A 22,091-nucleotide genomic window follows, 5' to 3' on the forward strand; every position below is an offset into this window, starting at 1 on the left:
TGTAATAATATCAGTAGTATTTTCTATTAAATTTTACCCAGTTTATCATCTAATATTGGAAGTGACTGAAATGAAGTTAGTTCTATAGCACTGTGAAAGCAGTAGTCTGTAAGAGCCCATTCCACTTGTAGAGAATAATATTCCAGGTAGTGCTCCCTTTGATTTTAATAATGTAGATTTAAACCTGAATGAATCTGTCATAAAATGAAGTGAATCAAGGCAGTGCTAATGCATCTTTTAACTCATGACAGTTGTCTTTACACATACAGACACACAGGCACGCTCATCTATTTGCATGAGCATGTTATCTGTATGTCACATCCCATTTATGGTCACAAGGTCTCTTATTTGGACATGAGGTTTCAGTTTGGCAGTGTTAAATCTACACCTTAATGAATAAATGTAATAATCTCCATGAAGGTTATTAGGAGCTAGTGCAAGAAGTTACGAACGGGATGTTTGCTTTTGTGACATCCCCTATAGCAAGGTGTAAAGTGTTTGTAAAATTTATTGAGATTCCTAGATTAAATGTGATTTAACCTAAATTAGCACATGTGAATTTCACGTGTGGTTATACACAGAAATAGATGTGAATCAATAGGCAAAGCCCTGCACAAACTGAGTATATAACTGAGTTGTGGATGTTCAGGCCACTAATTATATAATACTAGGATTATATTCTTGAGATAAAGGATTAAAAAATCCCTATTATCAAATGAAACAAAACTGAGTTGGCATTGCAGCTTCTCCATTTCAAGGCTTTATTTCCTCTGTACTCAACGTATCGGTGGTTTATGACAGTGCTGTATGCTAAGCTTTTCTCAAAATGCAACAGTGTCCAACTTATTTCTATAATGCAGATCTACTTTTCAAACAACATTGCTATCTGGTCCCCATAAAAAATATTTCAGTATCTTTTCTTCTCTCTGTTACCTTCTCATCTATATATCCGTGCTCTCATTTCATCACTGCGACTCCAGTAGTAGAAAATAATGCCAACCCAGCCAGTCTTTTACTTTGTTTTTCTGTTGTTCTGATCCTTTTAAATATTTTCACACGAATCGCTGTAAGAACCTTCTTGAGAATATTCACATTAATCATCCAGTAAGTTTATACATCCGAAAAAGAGTTCCACCTTTCTTTTCTTCCTCTCCAAGGTCTAGTGGTTGCATACAAAAATGACCTCAATTCAGAGGACTGCTTTGGTTAGAATTACAACAACCTTCTGCATGACTTGAGCTAGCTAATTAAAATTCTCATTAAAGTCTGAGCCATTGAAGCAAAGAGGCAATATATCATTTCTCACTGCTTTACAGTTTATATATTTTCAGCATCTAATAGCCTTCATAGGGATCATTGCATTCATTCATAAGCCTGTAAGTGGTTATATTCTGTCCCGTATTTCCAAAAATGGGTTTTAAATTTGGAATAACTGTAATGTCCTGGATTCATAAAATCCGTCTACCTAAGTCCTCTATGTGTATGCACATGTGATTTTTTTGTTCAATTACTTACAATGCAGAATTTTCCAGTAACTAAAGATAACTACTTTTGACTGTTTAGCCCCAGCCTCTGATGCGTATGATTGCGAGATTCTTCTGTAATACCTCAAAAGTTGTAAGGTATAAAGCTCCTTATATCTGTCAGATTAGGAACATGGGACTCTTCCTTGCCTATCATTCTTTGAGAAATGTCATGTCTTCCTCCAGACACCACAGCCCATAATGTGTTCTTTTTTTTCAAAGGGTTGCCTAGATATTGCCTCCTACCAAACAGCTTCTCTCCTGATCCTTTCTCTGTAACGATAACTTAAGCACATGTATATACCAATATTCTTTCTTTGGTTTTGTGAGCCTGTATGTGGGATGACATATATCTTGTGTTCTGTATATAAATACACTCCATGAAGAGTGTAACAAGAGTAAAAAATTCTTATTTCTAAAGGTGTGCTCAGGTTAAATAGTGGATATTATTTTTTTCCCTTTTCATCTCTATGAACTCCAGCCATATCTGGACACCGAAGTGTTACACAGTTCTGATGAGAAATGAATAATGGAATTCACACCATGAAAACAGCTGTAAATGTTCAGTTCAGGCTTATCAGCTTTATCTTTCCAACACTCTTGTGGAGAGCACTGTTGGTTTATCAGTGCAGGCGCCCCTCGGATGGCAGTGACCTCAAAACAAAAGGATGTCATATTATCATCTTTATTTTTAATGTATTTCTATGTCAAATGGATGGAGAATACTAGAAGTTATGCTGAAGTTGAAGCTGTTTTTTAATGAAATATTTTCACTCCTTTTCAGTACACATCTGCTCTGACCTATGATGCTGTGCAAGTGATGACAGAAGCTTTCCGTAATTTGCGTAAGCAGAGGATTGAGATCTCCAGAAGAGGAAATGCTGGAGATTGTCTTGCAAATCCAGCTGTACCCTGGGGTCATGGTGTAGAAATAGAAAGGGCATTGAAACAGGTAGCTTCCCTAGAATGAATGCTGGGATGAGTGCGTGTGTGAAGTCTTCTATGAATGCTTGAAAAGAACTTTCTAGTCTTCTAACCTGCCTGGATCTTGCTGAGAATAATGAGGAAATTAACTCCACATCAGGAATTTGTTCCTTTGCTAAGTTATGTTGGGTACAAAAAGTGTCCAAACTGAATGTTTTTGATAAATCAATGATTATTTGTGGAAGCAAAATTCATTTTTCTAAAAAGGAACATAATTTAATTCATTTACCACTTTCGTCTTCATCTATATAGGTTCAGGTGGAAGGTCTAACAGGGAATATAAAGTTTGATCAGAATGGAAAGAGAATCAATTTTACGATAAACGTCATGGAACTCAAAAGTACTGGCCCTCGGAAGGTAATTTGAATTGTTTTACAGTGTCTGTAAAGGTTTTATCACACTAAAGAGAGGGTTAAGGTAGGTAATAAAACACCGCAAATGAGTTAAAGCAGGACTTGTGATAATATTTATTCAGAGATATATTCTATGTTGGTCTTGCAGAGCAGAGTAAAAGCACCTATTACTTCTTTCTAACAAATAGAGTTTTTGTTTCTGGTAAGTACTATGTGACAGTATTTTCCTTTCGGTTTTGTGGGTTAAACATCTTACTTTCTGATCTGAAATGCTGAATGTAAGCCAGTGACTGGGGAGCTATACATCTGAATGACAAATACAGAGTATTGCTTTTCAGTAATGTTTGTTTAAATGTGATTATCTTTCTGCTGTAAATCAAAATTCCTTTGGGAGAAGCCATTTTATCATGTCTTTCTAATCTGGAGTATTTGATAACAGTTCAGTCTCACAGCAGATGACATTGCTTCTGAAAGTTCTTAATATGTGAATGAAAATGATATATTTACTTTAGCCAGAATAATGTGTACGGATACCATTAGCTCATTCTTGTTAATATTTGCTATAGTACCTATAAATATAAATATCTACTGATAAATCCTTAACTAGAATAGTTACCTGAGAGCATAAATCATGGGCATAGTAATAATATACTTAAACTTTTCTGTGAAAGTTCATATTCACTAGTGTCTGTGCATCCTATAAACTCTCTTTAGATTGGATACTGGAGTGAAGTGGACAAAATGGTTGTGAATCCCCTTGATGGCCCTCTCGGAAATGAATCTTCAGGACTAGAGAATAAGACTATTATTGTCACCACTATTTTGGTAATTAACCTCATATTTTGTCTGAAGATAGTGTATTCTACAGTGATTTGTTTCTCCTGTTAATATTAGTTTATTTCCTGTTTGTTTTTTGAGGTTGTGATGTGTTACTCATTATGATACATTAATAAAATCTGGAAACAAAGGAAATGCAATTTGGTATGCTGTTTTCTTCTGTAGAAGACAGATTGTCATTGTCTGGGAAGAGAACATCCTAGAAAGTTATTCTTTTAGGCCAGAAATCAGGAATGAAATACCTGCTTCTGAAAAAGAGTGCTTTAAATGATGTAGCCACAGTAGTAATTATTAATCGATTGCTTATTAGGAAATGAATTTTACCAGACAGGAAGGAGACTCATTTTTGCACTTCAGAATCTTAGCTAGTATGGACTGGTAAAGTATGAGATAAAAAAAAAATTAGAAATTATCTTGTAATTGTTTAGAAAGCAGTGTTATGTACTGTTACACAGCAACATTTTTGTATTGCAAAGTTTCTTTATCAATTTGGTTAAGTCACAGGCTAATGTAATGCCAGTGGATGCAAGAATATTTGGATAACAGTTGAGCAAAGAGGAGGTGAATTCCTTTTAATGTAACGTATAAAGCACTCATAGTTTTGCTGATGATAGAACTACTGCTCATTTGTAGATATATATTTTTCTGTGTAAAAACTCAATATTAAGTTCTAGCCTTAAGAAGAGCCAGAAGTGTGTTTTAAGGAAGGAACATAGCCATGAAATAGGAAATAATTTTATTTTATTAAGACAACAACAACAAAAGCAACTAAATGCCTTTGCCTTCTTCTGTCCAAACTGTAAGAGAGAAAGAAACAGATTTTGGAACTTATTCTCTCTTCTCTGAATGCGTAACTCCTGTTAACGCTCATGATCATTATTAACATACTGCTGGGATCTCTATACCTGTAAGTATTGTTTGTATACGACTGTGAAGATTGTAGCATTTAAATCTTTCACAGAATGCATCACATTAATCATGTACGGCTGACATAATGGCACCTGAATCATACATGCTGTTATTGTCTTCTTTTTTTTTTGCTTGTAAAAGGAAAATCTGCTAATCTAGGAAATGCACAACTTTTACATTGTAGCTGAAGCAAGTTCTTTCTGTGCAGGAGTCCCCATATGTTATGATGAAGAAAAATCATGAAATGCTTGAAGGAAATGATCGATACGAGGGCTATTGCGTGGACCTGGCTACAGAAATTGCTAAGCACTGTGGATTCAAATACAAGCTCACAATTGTTGGGGATGGCAAGTATGGGGCCAGGGATGCAGACACGAAAATATGGAATGGGATGGTTGGAGAACTTGTTTATGGGGTAAGAATATCTATTATAATAAAACAATTTAAAATGACTGATGGGATTTGTGGGATTTGGTTTAGTTTTCTTCATGAAGTAGAGGAAAATTATCTGATTCCTCTGATAAAGAATTAATAACTTGTCTTAGAATAAAAAAAAAAAGTAAGGCACAGAATTGCATTTTAAATATAAGTGAATCTGGGGGGGGAAATGAGTATATATTTCACCCTTCTTACCAGGCAAAAGGCCTTTCTAACACTTTTAAATGTCATATACTTTTAAAAGGGCATATGTAAATTGGGAAGCTTAGAATATGTCAACCATATGGTTGCATGTATTTCAGGAAGAAGAGTTTCAATGAAAAATTTCTGGTATCTTCCATATGACATTTTCAGTGGAAAGAATGTTAGCCATGTCTGCTGTCCTATTTTCATTTATGAAATGCAGTGGAAACTAAACTATGATCATTATATTAGCTATTATTTTCTTTTTTCTTTCTTTCTTTCTTTCTTTTTTTTTTTTTTCTTTACAGAAAGCTGATATTGCAATTGCTCCATTAACTATAACATTGGTGAGAGAAGAGGTGATTGACTTCTCAAAGCCCTTTATGAGCCTGGGGATATCAATAATGATCAAGAAACCTCAGAAGTCCAAGCCAGGAGTGTTTTCATTTCTTGATCCATTAGCATATGAAATCTGGATGTGCATTGTTTTTGCCTACATTGGGGTCAGTGTAGTTTTATTCCTGGTCAGCAGATTTAGTCCATACGAGTGGCACACAGAGGAATTTGAAGATGGAAGAGAAACACAGACTAATGAATCAACTAATGAGTTTGGGATATTTAATAGTCTCTGGTTTTCCCTGGGTGCCTTTATGCAGCAAGGATGCGATATTTCGCCAAGGTTGGTTACTTGCCTTTTTCAACTTTGTGCATTTTTGGTCTCAGCCAGTGGATGGAGGTTCATGGTACATATATTTTCACTTGAAAGAAATGCATTATCGTGCTTCTTTTTCCTCACCAAAAATCACGGAAGGCCTTGAAATAAAAGCCGTTTTCTGACACGAGGTAACGTTCAGAACTGTCTTAATGTCAATCGTACGTTTGCCAAGTGAAGTTATATGTACCATGGAGAGACTGGAAAATGCATAAGGTTCAAATCATTCCACGCCTTCTTGGAGGGGTACCGTGTTTTTGCTGCATATTCCCATTTTACAGTTGACAGTGCATTTGGTTCACAACAACTGTAATGGGAAAGAAGGGTAGAATATTAGCCACGAACTCCACAGGCAGCACTTTACCCCTAAAACTCACTACATGTCACAACAGTTTTTAACTGTTTTTTCCATAGGAGAGCTTTGAACTGAAATCGAAATCCCATGATCGCTCTGGTTTATTATGAACAGTTGCAAAACATTGCTGCTTTCCTGTGGCCTAGTTCTCTGAAAGTCACAAAGGAAATTGCTAAAATGAATTTGAAAGTCTAGTTTATAAATGCTTTATTCCTCATGGATTTTCACCTACCCTATTAGGAACAACAGTGAAGCACTTAAGCTAATTCCTTTGCAGCTCATTAAATATTCTGTTTCCCTTGTGCCTAAGTGGTTCTAGCCTTGATTCAGCAGTGATGGGTAGGTAGAGAAATACTACTTGCTGCTTGAAGGAACTGTAGTAAGAAGTGAAGTAGGGCAACTGGGTTTTGGGAAATTAAATCAGATCTTCCTAACTATAACGAGCGAGTTAGCTTTCTTCTGAGTGCCCTAAATTAAAATGGAATAGGTCAAATTTTAGGGAGTCTAGTGATTGTTTTGCAATTAAAATCACCCAAAAGGAGCATTTTTTTTATATCCCACAAGACAACAGCAGATTGTCAAGTTCTGCAGAAATAAGAGAGCACGTCCTGTGTGTGAGATATTTATCAGTTTTATTTAATTTGCTCAGAGAAGTATAGCAGCACTTTGTGATGAAAGATGTGATAGATTTGTCAGGCAGCATGGCAAGAATTGTGTGCAAGAGATGAGACAATGAAGAGAGAACAACTTCAGGTCATGAGAAGCTGTCTTAATTTCAGTGCTTTGGGTTTTTATATTGATTATATACTTTACAAGTTGTTTGCCAAGTCCCCTGTTAGCTATATAATTATTGCTACTGAATCATGACCATAGTAAAACGACTTTTTTTTTTTTTCAATGTTACTGGCTATTAAAGCGTAACAGTTGTTGTGCAAAGTTTGATAACGTTGTAAAGGTGATGTAACAGCATGGTAAGTAGCCATCATAAAGATGCATGAATCTGAAATTATTAAGGAGATTGACATGGCCGATTTAGTGCCACCGAAGTGTTCAGGAACACCTTATTTCATGGCAAACATGTTTTGAGAAATGTGTTTAGTTTGTATATTTTATCTGTTTACAGTAAAAATATGAAAGGGCTGCAAACACCTCAATTCTTGTTCTTACATTAAGACTAAACATTACTGATCTGAGATATGGGGTGTTTACACACATGTGGGTTCAGTCTGCCACATAATTACCAAGTTTAGAATTCTTTAAAAATACACATTGAAAAACGAAAGCTTTATTTAACTGGAACAGACAGATGGGAAAATTTTGAATACAAATGACCACCCTAAAAATTTTATTTACAAAAATGTAATGTGGGAGCATAATTTCTGGACTGATCTTATCCTTGTTTTACAAGGTCAGTAACAGTTCTTTGCTGACAGATCCTGGCTTTTGAATTTGATGAATTATCCTTTACAGTAGATGTTATCAGTACAGTATAAGATAGGATAAAATAAACAGTAAGTACACAGTCATAGATTTTTACCCTGCAAATATATATTTATCATGGAATTTAATCTTTCAATTATAGAATCATTATGTTTTCAGTTTACCTCTATGTCAGAAGTGACAGAAGACATCTAAATGAATGTATTTCATTTTAGAAGGAGCATGAAATAACTTCTTTTCTATGGTCCTTTTTAATAATGTATACTGGACCATATCTAACTTGATTTTCATGTTTTGGACTGGATCGGTGAGTCTGCGATAGGTGGTGGGTTGGAAAAGATAATCCTAGAGGTCTTTTCCAGCCTTAATGATTCTATGATTTTTCTTGTCTCAGTCATCAGAAATCTTTTCCAGATTATTTGTCCAGAATTGTTTCAGTTTATTTTTCTTCCCAGTTTAATAAATCAGCTTTACGTGACTGTTGTGTTTAAAATCAAAGAATGCTTTCAAAAAGTATATGTAGAAAGATAAATAGACCTATATATATATATATGTATATATTTAGTATCAGAATTAATTTGACATCTCATTCACAGTACTGCAGGCCAGGTGAATGATTTGTGATTTGTTTACTTAATAGATAGAGGAGACAAACAAGACATACCAAACCTACTGCAATGCCTAATACTAGGCTTACAACTATAAGCACATTTCTGCCAAATAACTAAGTACATCTCCAAAGATTCTGTACTACTTCCTTCCTTTAATGTCTTGTTTGGAAACAAAGTAGTAAGTAGTTTCGAATTTTAAAAGATTGTTAAGAAATAAGCTTGACAATGATGGCAGTATCAATAATTCTATCAACTTTTTAGTACTGAAAGCTAGTGAATTCCTCTAGTTGTGTTCACTATACTGTTCTGTATATTTTCTTGAGTTCTCTTTTCTTCTTTCTTCTTGAGCAGGAGATGCAAAACAAAGATCCATAAGAGCCAACCTGCTGCAGTTAGAAACATCAGTTTATCATTGTTTAAAAAACACACTTTCTTCACTGTTTTATCTGTATGATCAGTTTGCTTGTGTCACGTCTAGTCCTCAGCATGTTAAATGTTTGTATCTTTCAAAAGTTGTGTGCGCTTCTTAATTTATGGGTATTCCCTGGGCCAGTTTTTATTGCAAATAATGCTGTTTGTTTCTTAGTATAGATAGGCTGTAGCAGCATAAGCCATTGTTTTGTAAAAATCAGTCTTTGTCTGAATGTCTCACAAAAACAAGCAGTCTGAAGAGACTTAATTTTTAAGTGCATCCTGATTTATCTGAAAGGTCTGTTTTACTGGTTTTGTTTGATTCTTTTTGTGTCACAGAAATTCGTATCAGGGGAAATGATAAGCTTATGTGCTAATGCAGCAATTTGAGATGAGCAATCTCATTTCAGGGCATTCAGAACACTGAAGAAGTGGATCTCTAAAGTATACTCTGGAGTTCTGATTCCAGCAGAGTCCAGGAGATGTAGTGAAGTGTGCAATGGTTACCCCGTGCTCTTAGTATGTAGAACTGCACTGCAAAATAACTTGAAATGCCTCCCAGTAGCATAATGCATCATTTGCATAAAACTGATAACGTGTTCCTTTTTAGGACTTTCATTTCACTTTACAAATCCATTTCATACTTGTTATTAGATCCCTGTCTGGGCGCATTGTTGGAGGTGTGTGGTGGTTCTTTACCCTCATCATAATCTCATCCTACACGGCTAACTTAGCTGCCTTCCTGACGGTTGAGAGGATGGTGTCTCCCATTGAAAGTGCAGAGGATCTTTCCAAGCAAACAGAAATTGCATATGGGACATTAGATTCTGGCTCCACTAAAGAGTTTTTTAGGGTAAGAATTTCTACTTTTTTGTTTTGTTGCAACTAGGTCTTCACTTGTGTAAATGTTTTCTCCCTAGGCATTATTAAAAGGTTGCTATAAAAAATGTGATATGTACAATTTAACTTGAAGATATATAAGTGTGTTTTAGTTTATTAATTATCAGAACGTTTTATTATCTGTATGTTAACCCAGGGGCCATGGTATAAGTAATGCAAGATAAAAGTGACTGCAAGGAATTACCTAAAAATATTCCACTGTAAAGAAAAAAAAAACAAGACATGATCATAAAACGGAGTTGATGTTGTTTCTGTAGGCCCTAAGACAGTTAGCTAACAGTTTTAAATAAGACTAATAGTAGTGCTATATTTTAGGTAGTCATGCAGTGAATAGGAATGTGAGAAGGTGCACAGCCATGATTTATTATTTCCTATTTTTCAAGCTTGCAGAGGGGAAGTGGATTACAGCCCTGTTTGCTACTGTTGAAAATGCTTGCCTGCTTTTGAAAACAGATGTAATTTGTATTTGCATTACAGTAATGCTTTCTGTCAGTCTTCTACCTCAGTGTGTTTGTAAGTTGATTTGTAAGCTAGTAAAAGAAAGATCGTTCCATGCTAAAAGTATTAGCAGTGTTTGGAAGGATACAAATATATCTCTGTTTATGAGAGTGTAAAGCTTATAATAATTGTGGCTATTCAAAATTTTCTGAACAGTTTCTCCTCAGAGATTCTCAGACTTGTGTGGTGTATTTACATGATGAGGTATTTGTGCTCTTAGTGTCGGATTCACTAATGTTGGTTGAGACACTCTGTGGTGGTCAGTTACAAGAATTAGAAGGTTTGAATCCATATGCATTTTCCCAAGTACTCTTTTATACAAGTGTGGGCTTTGTGAGGCTTGTTCTTCATGTTTTGTTAAGATAGCTTTGGATCTGTAAAAAGTTAGTATGGTCTCCGGAAACTTCAGCAATTTCTGTCAGAAACAATTGATGCACTTCATGTGATGCAGCTGCTAAGTCCAATGACTCTATCTACTATATGCTCCAAATCACATCAGCTTGCCCACTTCTTTTTCAATAAATAGTTGTCAGAATTTCTTTCTGAAACCTGAAACTCGTGTTTTAGGAATGGAACTCTGTGAAAAGCAGTCTTTAGCACTAAGGAGACTAAAATTTCACCTGGAATCTTGTACCTGAATTGGAGTAGGTGTGTGATTTTCTTATGACTTCACTTTAGAAATCACATTTTTTGAACAGTTGGAAACTAGTTAAGTATTTTTCTAGCAGAAAGCTAATGAGAGGTCTTTGTTACTGTCATGAATTAAAATAAATATTTGCTTGCTTGTTTTTCCCACAATTAGTCTGCTTCCTCTTCAAGAAATGATATTATTTTCCAGTATGCTTTCTATTGGTGGAATGTACACTGTACCTAAATATTCACTAGTTAGAGCCCTCATTTCTCAGCACAAAAAGTAGGAGTTATTGCATAGCAGTGATAAGAACAGTAAACAGAATTTGTCTTAATGCTAAAGCATGTTCTGTGATGATCATAGAATAACCTTGATTGGAAGGGACTCAAAAGTTTCGTCCAGTCCAATTCCTGGCTTCAGACAGGACCACCCCAAAATCAGACCGTATGTCTGAGAGCTGGGAGCACCTCTTTTCACTATTGTAAAAAGCTGAGGCAGTTGGGATATATGCCTAGCAGCAGGTGGGTTAAGTAAATGAGTAATGAAGGATGCCAGAAATGAGAGAGGAGAAGTTGTTATTGGGTGACAGTAGCCAGCTACCTGCTGAGGTATGTAAGTTGAAGTTCATCAGCCACTCAAACAATAGAAGAAATAATTGCTGACTTCAAACATTTTATCTGAGATTTTTTTTTTAATCCGTGATGAGAATCAGAGATCTGCCTAATGATAAAAGTGCTAATTTGATCAGACTTGTACCACATAGACTGAGAGTGAAATGGTAATAACTTTTGTAATCTAGCTTCTAGATTCACTTTTGAAAAACCTTACTTCCTTTTGCTTATTCCTTTTGCTTATTCCTTTTGCTTATTCCTTTTGCTTATTCCTTTTGCTTATTCCTTTTGCTTATTCCTTTGCATGCATTTTCCCACAGCTTCTTTTGAAATACAGACATCCTTCTGTCAAATGGTATCTTTCTGCCAATCATAAAAGTGAAATATCATATAAACTATAAATCAGTTAATGGTTTCAAACCTGGAGCACTTCAGGTCAAGAGGAATTTTTTCACTGCATTGCAACGACTAAGAAATGAATGTGCCACTGCTAGATCTGAATGAATTATTTAAGTCAACAACTTACTTCAAGAAATTCATTGTCTTTCTTCAATTTTCCTTTTTCACCCTGGAATATCCACAGAATGCTTACAGTATCTCTGAATATATTTGTTGTTCTAACTTTCAGAGTTTCATTGGCAAGCATTTTTATTTTCTGAATGAATCATCAGCGCTAGATGAATCCAAACAGCATTCAGTCTCCTTTAAAGTACACTGAGTTTATTCAGTGATTGTTCTTCCACATTCTTCCATCATGACTTTTACTTACAGAGTACGTATCTCATCTGACTTCAGTTTTGTGGGAGTTATTCTTCTAGACAATGCTATTTTTCTGTTCTTCTCTGTGAAGAAAGTATGTCTAAAGAATAAAAGACTTAATTTGTGTTACCTGGTGTTTTGAAGATGGAGTGAGTCACCATTGGGATATATTTGTTTTTTTGTCATTTTGCAGGCAGAAATTCTCAGCAATAAGATAAATGGTTAAACTTAAATGAAAAATTATATTCTGAATAGCTGAGTATATATATGTAAATGGATTAAAATCTTTGTCCAGCTTCTGTAAATGCTTAAATAACATGAACTAGTAGAGGTTAACTAGTAGTTGTGTTAAACTGGGCAAGCTGCAAACGTCACATTGCCTGGTAGACTGTTTTGTTTCAGGATACCAGCCATTGAGTCATCTACTCAAGTAGTGTTGGCTGGCACTAAAACATAACAGAGCATGAACCAGGAATTGTAGTCCAGTGTTCCCACTGCTTCTTTAAGAGAGTAAGCAGAAACATGGTGCAGATGGTTTTAACAGCATTAGAAAGAAATACAGTAAAAATCTGCAGGAAAATATTATTGCATAACAATAATGTTACAGATACACAAATTTTCTTCAGTAGCAGATCAGTTATGTCTCTTGACGTGGAATAATTTTCCTCAGGATATCTCAAAGTTGCTACTAATGGGACTGCAAGTACAATACAGGTTTTCAGAGTTCTTTTACTGAGCTGGGATGTTTGTCAGTTCTGTTGTTCACTAGTGGCTCTCTTTCTTAGAGATATTCTTTTAGAGTTTCTAGTGCAACTGAAAGCCTAAATAAAGATACACGGTGCACTGCGGTTGCATTTTCTCTTCTGGGTTTACAGCCTGAAGTAATGGGTGAAGAAATTGTGTGTGGCTGTGCTTTTCCAGAAAAGCATTGTTTTTCTCAAATCAGAGGTAGACTGTAACAGTGGCAGTGTGAACAGGACTGCAGGCGTAGGTTGAAAGATGCAGGGATCACTTCAGTTCTTTTGTACAAGCACATCATCTTTACAGCTGTAAGACAGTAGATGCTACGTGATGGAGAGCTAAATGGTGGGACAGCAGAATTTCATTGCTCTGGTAGGTATTGTCAGCACTATCTAGAGCACATGGTATTTTTATTGCCAGTGATCTCTCTGCAGCCACTCTAAATATACTTGATATTAATGGTATTGGCCAAGATATTTGATTTGAGGGGTAGAAGTCATCGTAACCCAAGAAGACAGACTACTGCTCCCCTATTGCTGCTGAAATTAATTTTAAAGAAATGTGTATGTGTGTTAAATTCCTGAGTTTGCTGTGCTAGATGTCCTGAGCTACAATAGTGGAAGAAAGAAACAAAGTACAGCTGTGTAAGTATGCAATCTGAGTATTCAGCAGCACATTTCTGTTATTTTCATTAGCTTAGAGACTTATGGAAAATGGGTGTGAAAGTGATACAAACAGACACAAATCTAATTCCTTTTAACTTTCAGTCCTGTTTTTGCTGTTTGCCCGGCACTACTCATCAAAAAATATGTACAAATGTGGTTGACAAATGAAATCAATTGTTCTACCTTCTTTTCACTTTAAAAGATGGATTGCAACTTGTTCTGTAAGGTCAGAAGACATCTCAGAAATTAAAAGTGACACGCAGAGCAATAACTAGGCTAATTTATATTCTCTATGTCTGCATTGGTTTTTATTTTAAAACTTTTCATACATGTGTGACATGTACAGATGAATCTGTTTCATTATGCATTGATGACCTTTAAGAATAGATCCTTTGCCAAAGGAGAAGCAAGGAGAGTTGCTCCACAAGGAGAGTATTCTTTGGCTTTCACTGAACAGAGTAAGCAGGAGTCGAGAGTTCCTCAATGAAAACTTAGGCATCGAAAATCTGGAAATATAATAATTTGTTCTTCATAGTGAGAAGCCAGCAGCAAACATTGGAAGAGCTGACAGATCCCCTGAGTCATTTCTCCTGAAAAAGAAAATTTGGCTAAAGATTAGTATTCTCTTTTCTGAAAATCTTCAACACAGCCTGGTGCGTCTAGATTTACAAATACTTTGAAATATTTCTTTACTTTAAAAAGTATTTAAATTGATGATTATATTATAAAATGTTACACAAAAAGAGAAAAAGCATACAGCAAGCAATCTTTGAGTCTCAGTTTGTCTTTGCACTCAAGATGTTATTCAAGCTTCTGAAAAATACTAGGAAATCTCTAAAATCAGGGAGAAGAAACACTGATTTAAAGAAATAAATAAATGAAATTGTTAAATGGAAGTACTTCAGCTTTTTTTGTTTGTTTGAGATGCAGAAGAATTGCACAGAGCATATGTTCCAGGTTTAAATTTTGATGAGCTCAAGGGATGTTCAAGGGACGATGGAGACTAAAGACTCTCAGTTATGAAATTGTGTAACTGTTATCATGGACTGTGCTCTGCACCTTAAGCAACAGAGGCCATAGGACTGAATTTCGTGTGTGCCTGAAAGAGATACAGTTAGAAAATATTGCTTTGACTTTTGAAGTTTTGACAGAGGAAGAGATATTGAGATAGTGGAAAGACTGCCATTCGCATCCAATATTAAACAAGTGAAGACGTGGTTGTACTTTTTTTTTCTGGTCTAGAGAGTTCAACTGATTCATTTTCTGTTTTTTTTTCTTACATCTGGGCAATACACTTAGCTGATTTAGGTCATTCTGAAATTTTACTTAAAAATAACAAATGCAGTAATAAATACTTTATTTTTCTTTTTTTCTCAAGGCATCTCTGTTACTTTCTGGGAACATTTATTTCTGCATTACCTGAAATCCTGATTTTTTTTTTTGCAGACATCTCAGCAAGCCTATAGTGACCAAAATGCTGTGGTGCTTCAGAAGATGTTTCTATAGTACCCAGTTTAATTTTAATTACCATTTGCATTATATTTATTGAAAAGAAAATGTTTAATAGAGTTTTCATTTCTTATTAGTGAGGGCAAATTGCGTCTGGTGAAAGAAATGTGTTATTCCTTGATCTTCTCTTCAATTTTCAAGTGTTTTCCTGATGTTTTAACCCAGGTATGCTGTGAAGTAGATAATTCTGTGCTGGGTGCAATGAATTTCCTGAACCATTGTTTGAAGATTCTCCACTGGTGTGAAAGGAGTTGCACTACCCCTAGGATGATCTGCTGGTCATCCTGTAATGTCACAATCTAACGATCACATCATGTGATTGTTAGAAATTTATTTTCTAGCCTGAGTGTTTTATAAATTAATTCATCCTTAGTTGTTACAGTACATTTTGATGACAGTGATTGATTCATCTTCCCGTTCTGTTGTTTTTCTCCATCTGAACAACTTCCATTTCCTTGCACATTTTCTTATTGGTCCTAAAATGCTGGACAATGCTTCCAACCTAAAAAGTTCCATTTCATTTATGTCATTCTAGCGCTCAGAATTTTCCACTTCTCTTATATAACAAATAATTCCTGTTGTTTGGCTTGATATGTTTTGATCAACCCAATTTCCTTTCTTACGAATACAACTCATTTATATCTTCAAATGTTTTCATTCTGAAATGTGAGATGAGGCTGTGTGCTCCATGCTGCACTTCAGGCCAAAAGGGCTGTAGTTGTTTTTAATGACTTTTCATTCTTCTTAAATACCTTTAGTATGTTAGATTCTAGACTACAGCAATAGCATCTGCAGTTCACTAAGGAATCTGCAGTTTCTTGATAAAGTGCTTTGTGTTTATGATTTAGTTTATTTTTCCCTCACCCATCCCATATATAGGCACAATAAGATTTTTGTTCTGTATCTGTCTCATTTTGATCACTTCTACATTCTCCATCATATTACTTATTATTTCTTTAATTCAATCTCATTTGAAAAAGTGAAAAATAATAAGATAGGAATTTAGATTATGATTCTATACCTTTTTTCTTTGACCGTCTTCCTAGTGCACAGCAGATACGCTTTCCTTCCTCCTACTCTCTTCACTGGAAAATCTGCTACTGTTTGCTGTTTCTTCAGTTTGTACTACATAGTGTTTCCTTTACGTTATCAGATTTCCTCCGATCAAATCAAGATCCTACTTACAAATTTGCATTTGTAGTACAGTGGTGTAACAAAGCTGTGGTAGTAGATACTGCAGCATGACAGCAGTACAGCTGTCTCCACATCAGGAGGTTTGTTGTCGTGAAGATAACTTTAGGAGTGGGCAGGAGATTTTTCTTGTGACTTCAAAGAACACGTTCCTTTGGGTCAACTTTCTAGAAATTAGTTTGTTTAGCATTTATCTGAGGTTTTTAATTAAATGATATTTAAATGGCCCGCCTTGACTTTCTGAATGTGCTGAATGGAGAGGAGTTTAGATTCCTGTGAATTTAGGTTCATTAGAAATTGAATTTACCCTAATAAAACAACTTGGAGGAGAAATCCTTTTGGCAAGTGTTTCAACAGTGATTAAATGTGCTTGAAACTGTAATGCTAACATACCTTCATTAGAAAAGCTTGTTTGAACATTTAACTCTCTAAATCACATGAATATGATGATGACATGAGGTTTTTGTCTTGTACATGAACATATGCTATCTTTTCATGTGTGGATTCGTAGTACAAATTGTTTTAAGTAGGCTTTTGAGGAATGCATTCTTGAGATAGAATGCTTTAAACTTCTTATTAAGACAAAATGTGTTAAAGATACTTTACGTATACTTTATGTATTTCAATTTAAGTTATGGAAACTGGAAAGCTTGTAAAACTGCATCTTAAAAGCATTCCATTAGTTTTACCCATTATTAGTAAAATTATCAGTATTTTTATTTTTATTCACTTTCAGTACCCACCCAATATAAACAAGGTTAAGTTTTCTAAAATACTTAATTTGAGTTAATTAAAAAGCCTGAAAAAATAGTTTTGGCCTTTTTTGGCACAGTGGGAGAGAGCAAGTGGGAGGGAAGGAAGGGGGAATGTATCAAGTGGTTTAGTGTGTAAATTGGCAAGATTTGTTTCTAGCTGAAGATTCTAGCTGTTGATGACCCTTTTGATTTGTGTCCTTCAGTATGGAATGTCAACAAGATCTTAACACAAACCACAATTGAGAATTCAAGTTCTACATCTGCAGTACAAAGATCATCGTGTATTAGAATGTCTGTGGTGTGGGGAGCTATTTCTATCAGTGACACACTAATTACAGCATCCCATTTTAAGAGTATTAGGTCTTTGAATGACAAAATGGAAAAGTTATCTGATGACCTACAAAATACACAGTTAATTAATTTGATAAAGCTTTCCATAATTTAATTTCCTAATGAGTTTCTTAATGGAGGCAGTATTTTACATCTAAATGGGATGTGTACTCTAATAATTTTGATAGTCACGATGCACAGTGGTGACATGATAATAATAAAAAAAATTGTAGCTGTTTGGATGCTTTTATATTTTTGTGGAAATGGTAAGTTAAGAAAAAAGTGCATTATGAATATGTGTCTTGTGCTTACATGTTGGTAATGATTGTAATAATGAAACTAGTATTAGCTTTTAACATTTCATCTATATACTTGAGTGTCATGCTTTTATAGCAGTAAGCCACATCAATTAATGTAGTTAAATAATGAAGTAATTGACTTGGTTCACTGTGTTTTTTAATGAAGCACTGCTGATTTTTTTTTTAATTTTATTTTATTGATGCCAGATAAAAAATATTTTAGGAAGAGGCATGAAAGCCCAACTTGTGCACAGGGCACCCTGCATTCACGAGAATTCTGTTTCTTCATGTTGTAATCCACTGTTGCTCATGAATGTGTACTCTTGCAAGTGCAGTTTAAAGAGAGGAGAATCATTTCAATAGGAATAATATATGTGCATCTATAGCACTGACCAAGTTTAAATAATCTCTTGCCGCTACTTTTTCAAAGTATTTTTGATTTTGGATAGGTGAATAGCTTAAGCATGCATACTCATTTATCAAACAGATAATTCTAGCCTTTTGAATTCACCTGTATGTAAGTGCGAAGTATTAGGTAAAGGTCTCTTTGGACACTGTCTTTATTTTTACATCCTTTAGGCATAGCTTTTCATATAGAAGGCAAATTTTAGATGGAAATAAGAAAGTTGAAGGAAATAATGTTCCTAAAACAGAAATTATTGCTAGTAAGTACTCTGTAGCAGGAACACGGAATATTTGAGACATTTATGATTTTTGTTTCTACTGAATGTGAAGGAAGAATAATGACATATCCCTTGACTTGGTAGGGCTTGGTAGACTATGAGCGGTATGAACTCTAGCATGATGTTTCTTTCAGTGTTCATGATTGGAGAAGACTGTACAGTCATGAAAAAAAATCTGAGCATTATTTTCTGGTGATGTTTTCCATTATATATTTTTATTTCTGTGGTTGCTGGATCAGGTATTATTTTACCTTCGGTGATGTGGCAAGGAACCTGTGAGCCATCTAGTGGGAAGTTTCTTTGTAACACTTGACCATTTGAGAAATCTTTTTCTTACGCCTTTTCCCATTCAGACATCCAGTGCCAGCCACCCTGTAATGCAACTGCCTTCTTCCTTTGCATTTATCTGCTGTGATCAGATCTCTGTCAAGTGATGGTGGGAAATGGGGAGCTGTGTTTTACTAAGGCTGAATGGTGGAAGCAGAACAAACTTATCTGGATGTCCGTAACTTTTATATATACGTATGTAAAACCTGTAAAAGGTCATTGAAAGAAACCTGGAAGCAGTTCAGTTAAGGAAGCAAAGGCAGTTAAATCTATTTTAGAAGCTGCTCCTGATAGCAGCCTAACTTGAATGAAGAATATGTATTTATTTGTATACTTATTTAGTACTTGAATGTTTTTTCAGTGAGGAAATTATGTTTTAAATGTCTGCATAACCTTTTCTGTTCTGCAACATGAGATTTGAATGCATTATAATGAAAATTGTGATGACAGGCACTTAGTTGCCTTAGATATTCTCTCTTTTGAGTTGAGCTAAAACCTTTGAGACGGATCTAAGCTAGTCCAAATTTGTTTTCTGTTTTATAGAGTAAATTTATGATAATTCATTAGAAATCACTGTAATCATTTTTATATCACTGTTGGAAGCTAAATGTCCCTTGCATGCTTTATAGTGGTGGGTCCTATGTAGGGAGCTGGATGTTTGCTCTCAAATGTATGTTGACCTGTGAAGTAAATGGGATGGAGCATCTGGGTTCAATTAAGGGGTTTGATTTAGAGAGTGAGAACTCAGAAAAGACTGATCTCCTCCGTATGAGATTAGGAACATCTTAGTCCAACTCGGAGTGGACTATGAATGGAGAAGAGTGAGCACCTTGAAGAGCTAAACTCTGGTAGCTTTGCTTTTGGGGAATTGAGCAACACAGGGAGTAGATAACAGGAAGCTATCCACTTTGCTATAATTACAGCTTACAGTTTATACTCTCTGATGATGGTATAGGAGTTGGTCAGATAATTAAATAGCCTAACTGACTTGAATCTTCGGGTTAGAATTCTCTTTCAGCTTGGGATACTATTTACCATCTCAGAGGCATTTATCTGCCTTTCAGGTAAGTTACAGGCAAAGTGTAATGCTGGATTGTTACTGACAGCTTGTAGTACACAGTGACAGTTTACGCTGTTAACTGGCTTTTCAAAGGTGGTGCACTGTAACATTTTTCAGGTTTCCCATAGGTTTTAGAATGTTTGTATTTCAGGATCTTCCTGAATGGAACAAGAGCAATGCATGTTCAATATGGCAGATGTTGCAGGAATCTGAGAAATCCACGCTGCCTTCAGCACAGTTTCTCAGTCATGCTGGTCATGCTCAGTATATCCAACCATTTTGATGTTAATGGGTATACTGAGTATGTGTAGAGCAACAGATCAGAATATACAACAATACATCTGCAAGTGAACTTTCAACTGTGCTATTGTATGTGTAGATGCTGGTAATAGTTGGAAAACCTTCAATGGTTAGCGCTACCAGAACTTGAAAAGCTAATAGATGTACTAAGATGAGGGCAAAATCTGAGCCTTGGAATCTTTCTGTGCAATATTTCAGGACAAAAAAGGATAAGTCTGGGAAAATGATAATGCTATAACACAGGGACAGTGAAGCCTTGGGAGACAGGGAAGACATTTCTCATGCTTTTATACTTGGTTCATTTATTTTTAAAATGATTTGATTAAAGATATATTTATAGTTTAAGTGCTGTTCTGAAGGGTACATTATGTCTTCCAATGGAGAAGTGTTTCTCATACATTTTATTACAGCAGAGATTTGGTATATTTACACAGACAGTAGTTAAGTCACATAGGGTGACTACAAAATAAATGGTCCTTGGTTTTCTACAGCAAAGTAGAAATGCCATAATACCAGAGTTTTATCCAACATGGTATTGCACTCTGCACTATTTTATCCTTTATTGTTCTTGCCCACTTCATATACTGATTAAGGTTGTCTCTTTAAGAAAATCATCTAAGTTTCATTGTTAACTCTCATTTTAGCTTCATAGTGATTTTGATCAGACAAAGCGGAATGTGAAATGCTTGCATGCTTAGGTTTTCTGCTCAGCTTACATAAAGAGTGATGATATATACACATGCTTGCCATTTTCTTCGTTGGAATTGTACAGTATGTGACAATATGAGGTTTTGTTTTGTTTTCAGGTTAATGCATAACTATCAGTTGGTAGTTATAACTGCCACTTATAGTTATAACTACCAATTGGTTGAAGCCAGGGAAATGTGCTTTAGATCATACTCTTTCTGGGGAAAAAGATGCCTGTTTTGCCAAGTTAAATTAGTGAGTCATGCATAGTACTACAAGTAAGAACAACCTTGAAACAGGTGCCTCACTACTGATGTTCCCTTCAGGTTTCATAGCAATTTTAGTATCCTCTGTGGAGCAATCTGAATCTTTCTAGTACCATTGATGCATCTCAGCTCACCTGTCATTGCATAATAAGTAGCTGCAGAGAGCTGCATAAAAAAATGATCATCTTATTTGAGTGGAACCTTCTTGGTGAATGTTTTAGTGAAGTTTAAATATGTTTCTTATGTTTTAATCTGGCACGCTTCTAATAAAGTGGAAGTAACACTGCTTGCTTCAAAGCTTCAATATAAGAAATATGAAGCATATATACAATGACAGCATATTATTATTAGAAAAAGATAATGTATTGGTTAATAAACTTGCCTGAAATAGTGTAATCATATTTTCCCACGTGTGCTTTTGCTGTCTACGTAAAAATTAGTTAATTAGGCTTCATATTGTCTCCACAGAGATCTAAAATTGCAGTGTTTGATAAAATGTGGACCTATATGAAAAGTGCAGAGCCATCTGTGTTTGTGAGGACTACAGCAGAAGGGGTAGCTCGAGTACGGAAGTCCAAAGGAAAATATGCCTACTTGCTGGAGTCAACCATGAATGAGTACATCGAACAAAGGAAACCCTGTGATACCATGAAAGTTGGTGGGAATTTGGATTCCAAGGGCTACGGCATCGCCACACCTAAAGGATCCTCATTAAGGTGGGTGGAATAGTATAACAATATGCTAAATGTTGTTATAGTATCCCACCTACCCTGATGTATCTTTACTGATGTCTATGGTTTGTATAAGGATATGAGGTAACTCTCAAACATTGCATTTCAAACATTATATCAAAATGAAACTGCCTATAGTGATGATGTTTACAAATGTTTGGATACTTCCTTAAACTTCTTGCAGGTTTTCTAACCGTGTAAACTTTCATTTTATTATTATTATTATTTAAGCATTCCAGTTTTTAAGGATTGTTTTCTTATTTCTTTTCCTTTTTTTTTTTTAGATTTGCTTTTCACGTTACTAGCTTATAGTGTGAGTCTATTTCCTCATACCTTGTAGAAAACGTCGCTCTGCTCATGAAACTAAAACCGAATGGCTGCATTTGAACAGT

The 22,091-nt window shown here is 35.2% G+C and overlaps 1 protein-coding gene across 1 annotated transcript in view; it reads left to right on the top strand.

Moving 5' to 3' along the window:
* The window catches only part of GRIA2 (glutamate ionotropic receptor AMPA type subunit 2), a 76,273-nt gene that overhangs the window by 49,020 nt on the left and 5,162 nt on the right, over nt 1–22,091 (top strand). Inside the window, exons 6-12 of the mRNA XM_019615095.1 lie at nt 2,308–2,475; nt 2,760–2,864; nt 3,575–3,685; nt 4,815–5,021; nt 5,536–5,906; nt 9,411–9,609; nt 21,437–21,684. Coding sequence (XP_019470640.1) covers nt 2,308–2,475; nt 2,760–2,864; nt 3,575–3,685; nt 4,815–5,021; nt 5,536–5,906; nt 9,411–9,609; nt 21,437–21,684 — 1,409 coding nt within the window. The remainder of the gene's footprint in view (nt 1–2,307; nt 2,476–2,759; nt 2,865–3,574; nt 3,686–4,814; nt 5,022–5,535; nt 5,907–9,410; nt 9,610–21,436; nt 21,685–22,091) is intronic.

The sequence above is a fragment of the Meleagris gallopavo genome, chromosome 4 (genome assembly GCF_000146605.3).
Source record: "Meleagris gallopavo isolate NT-WF06-2002-E0010 breed Aviagen turkey brand Nicholas breeding stock chromosome 4, Turkey_5.1, whole genome shotgun sequence".
NCBI lineage: Eukaryota > Metazoa > Chordata > Aves > Galliformes > Phasianidae > Meleagris > Meleagris gallopavo.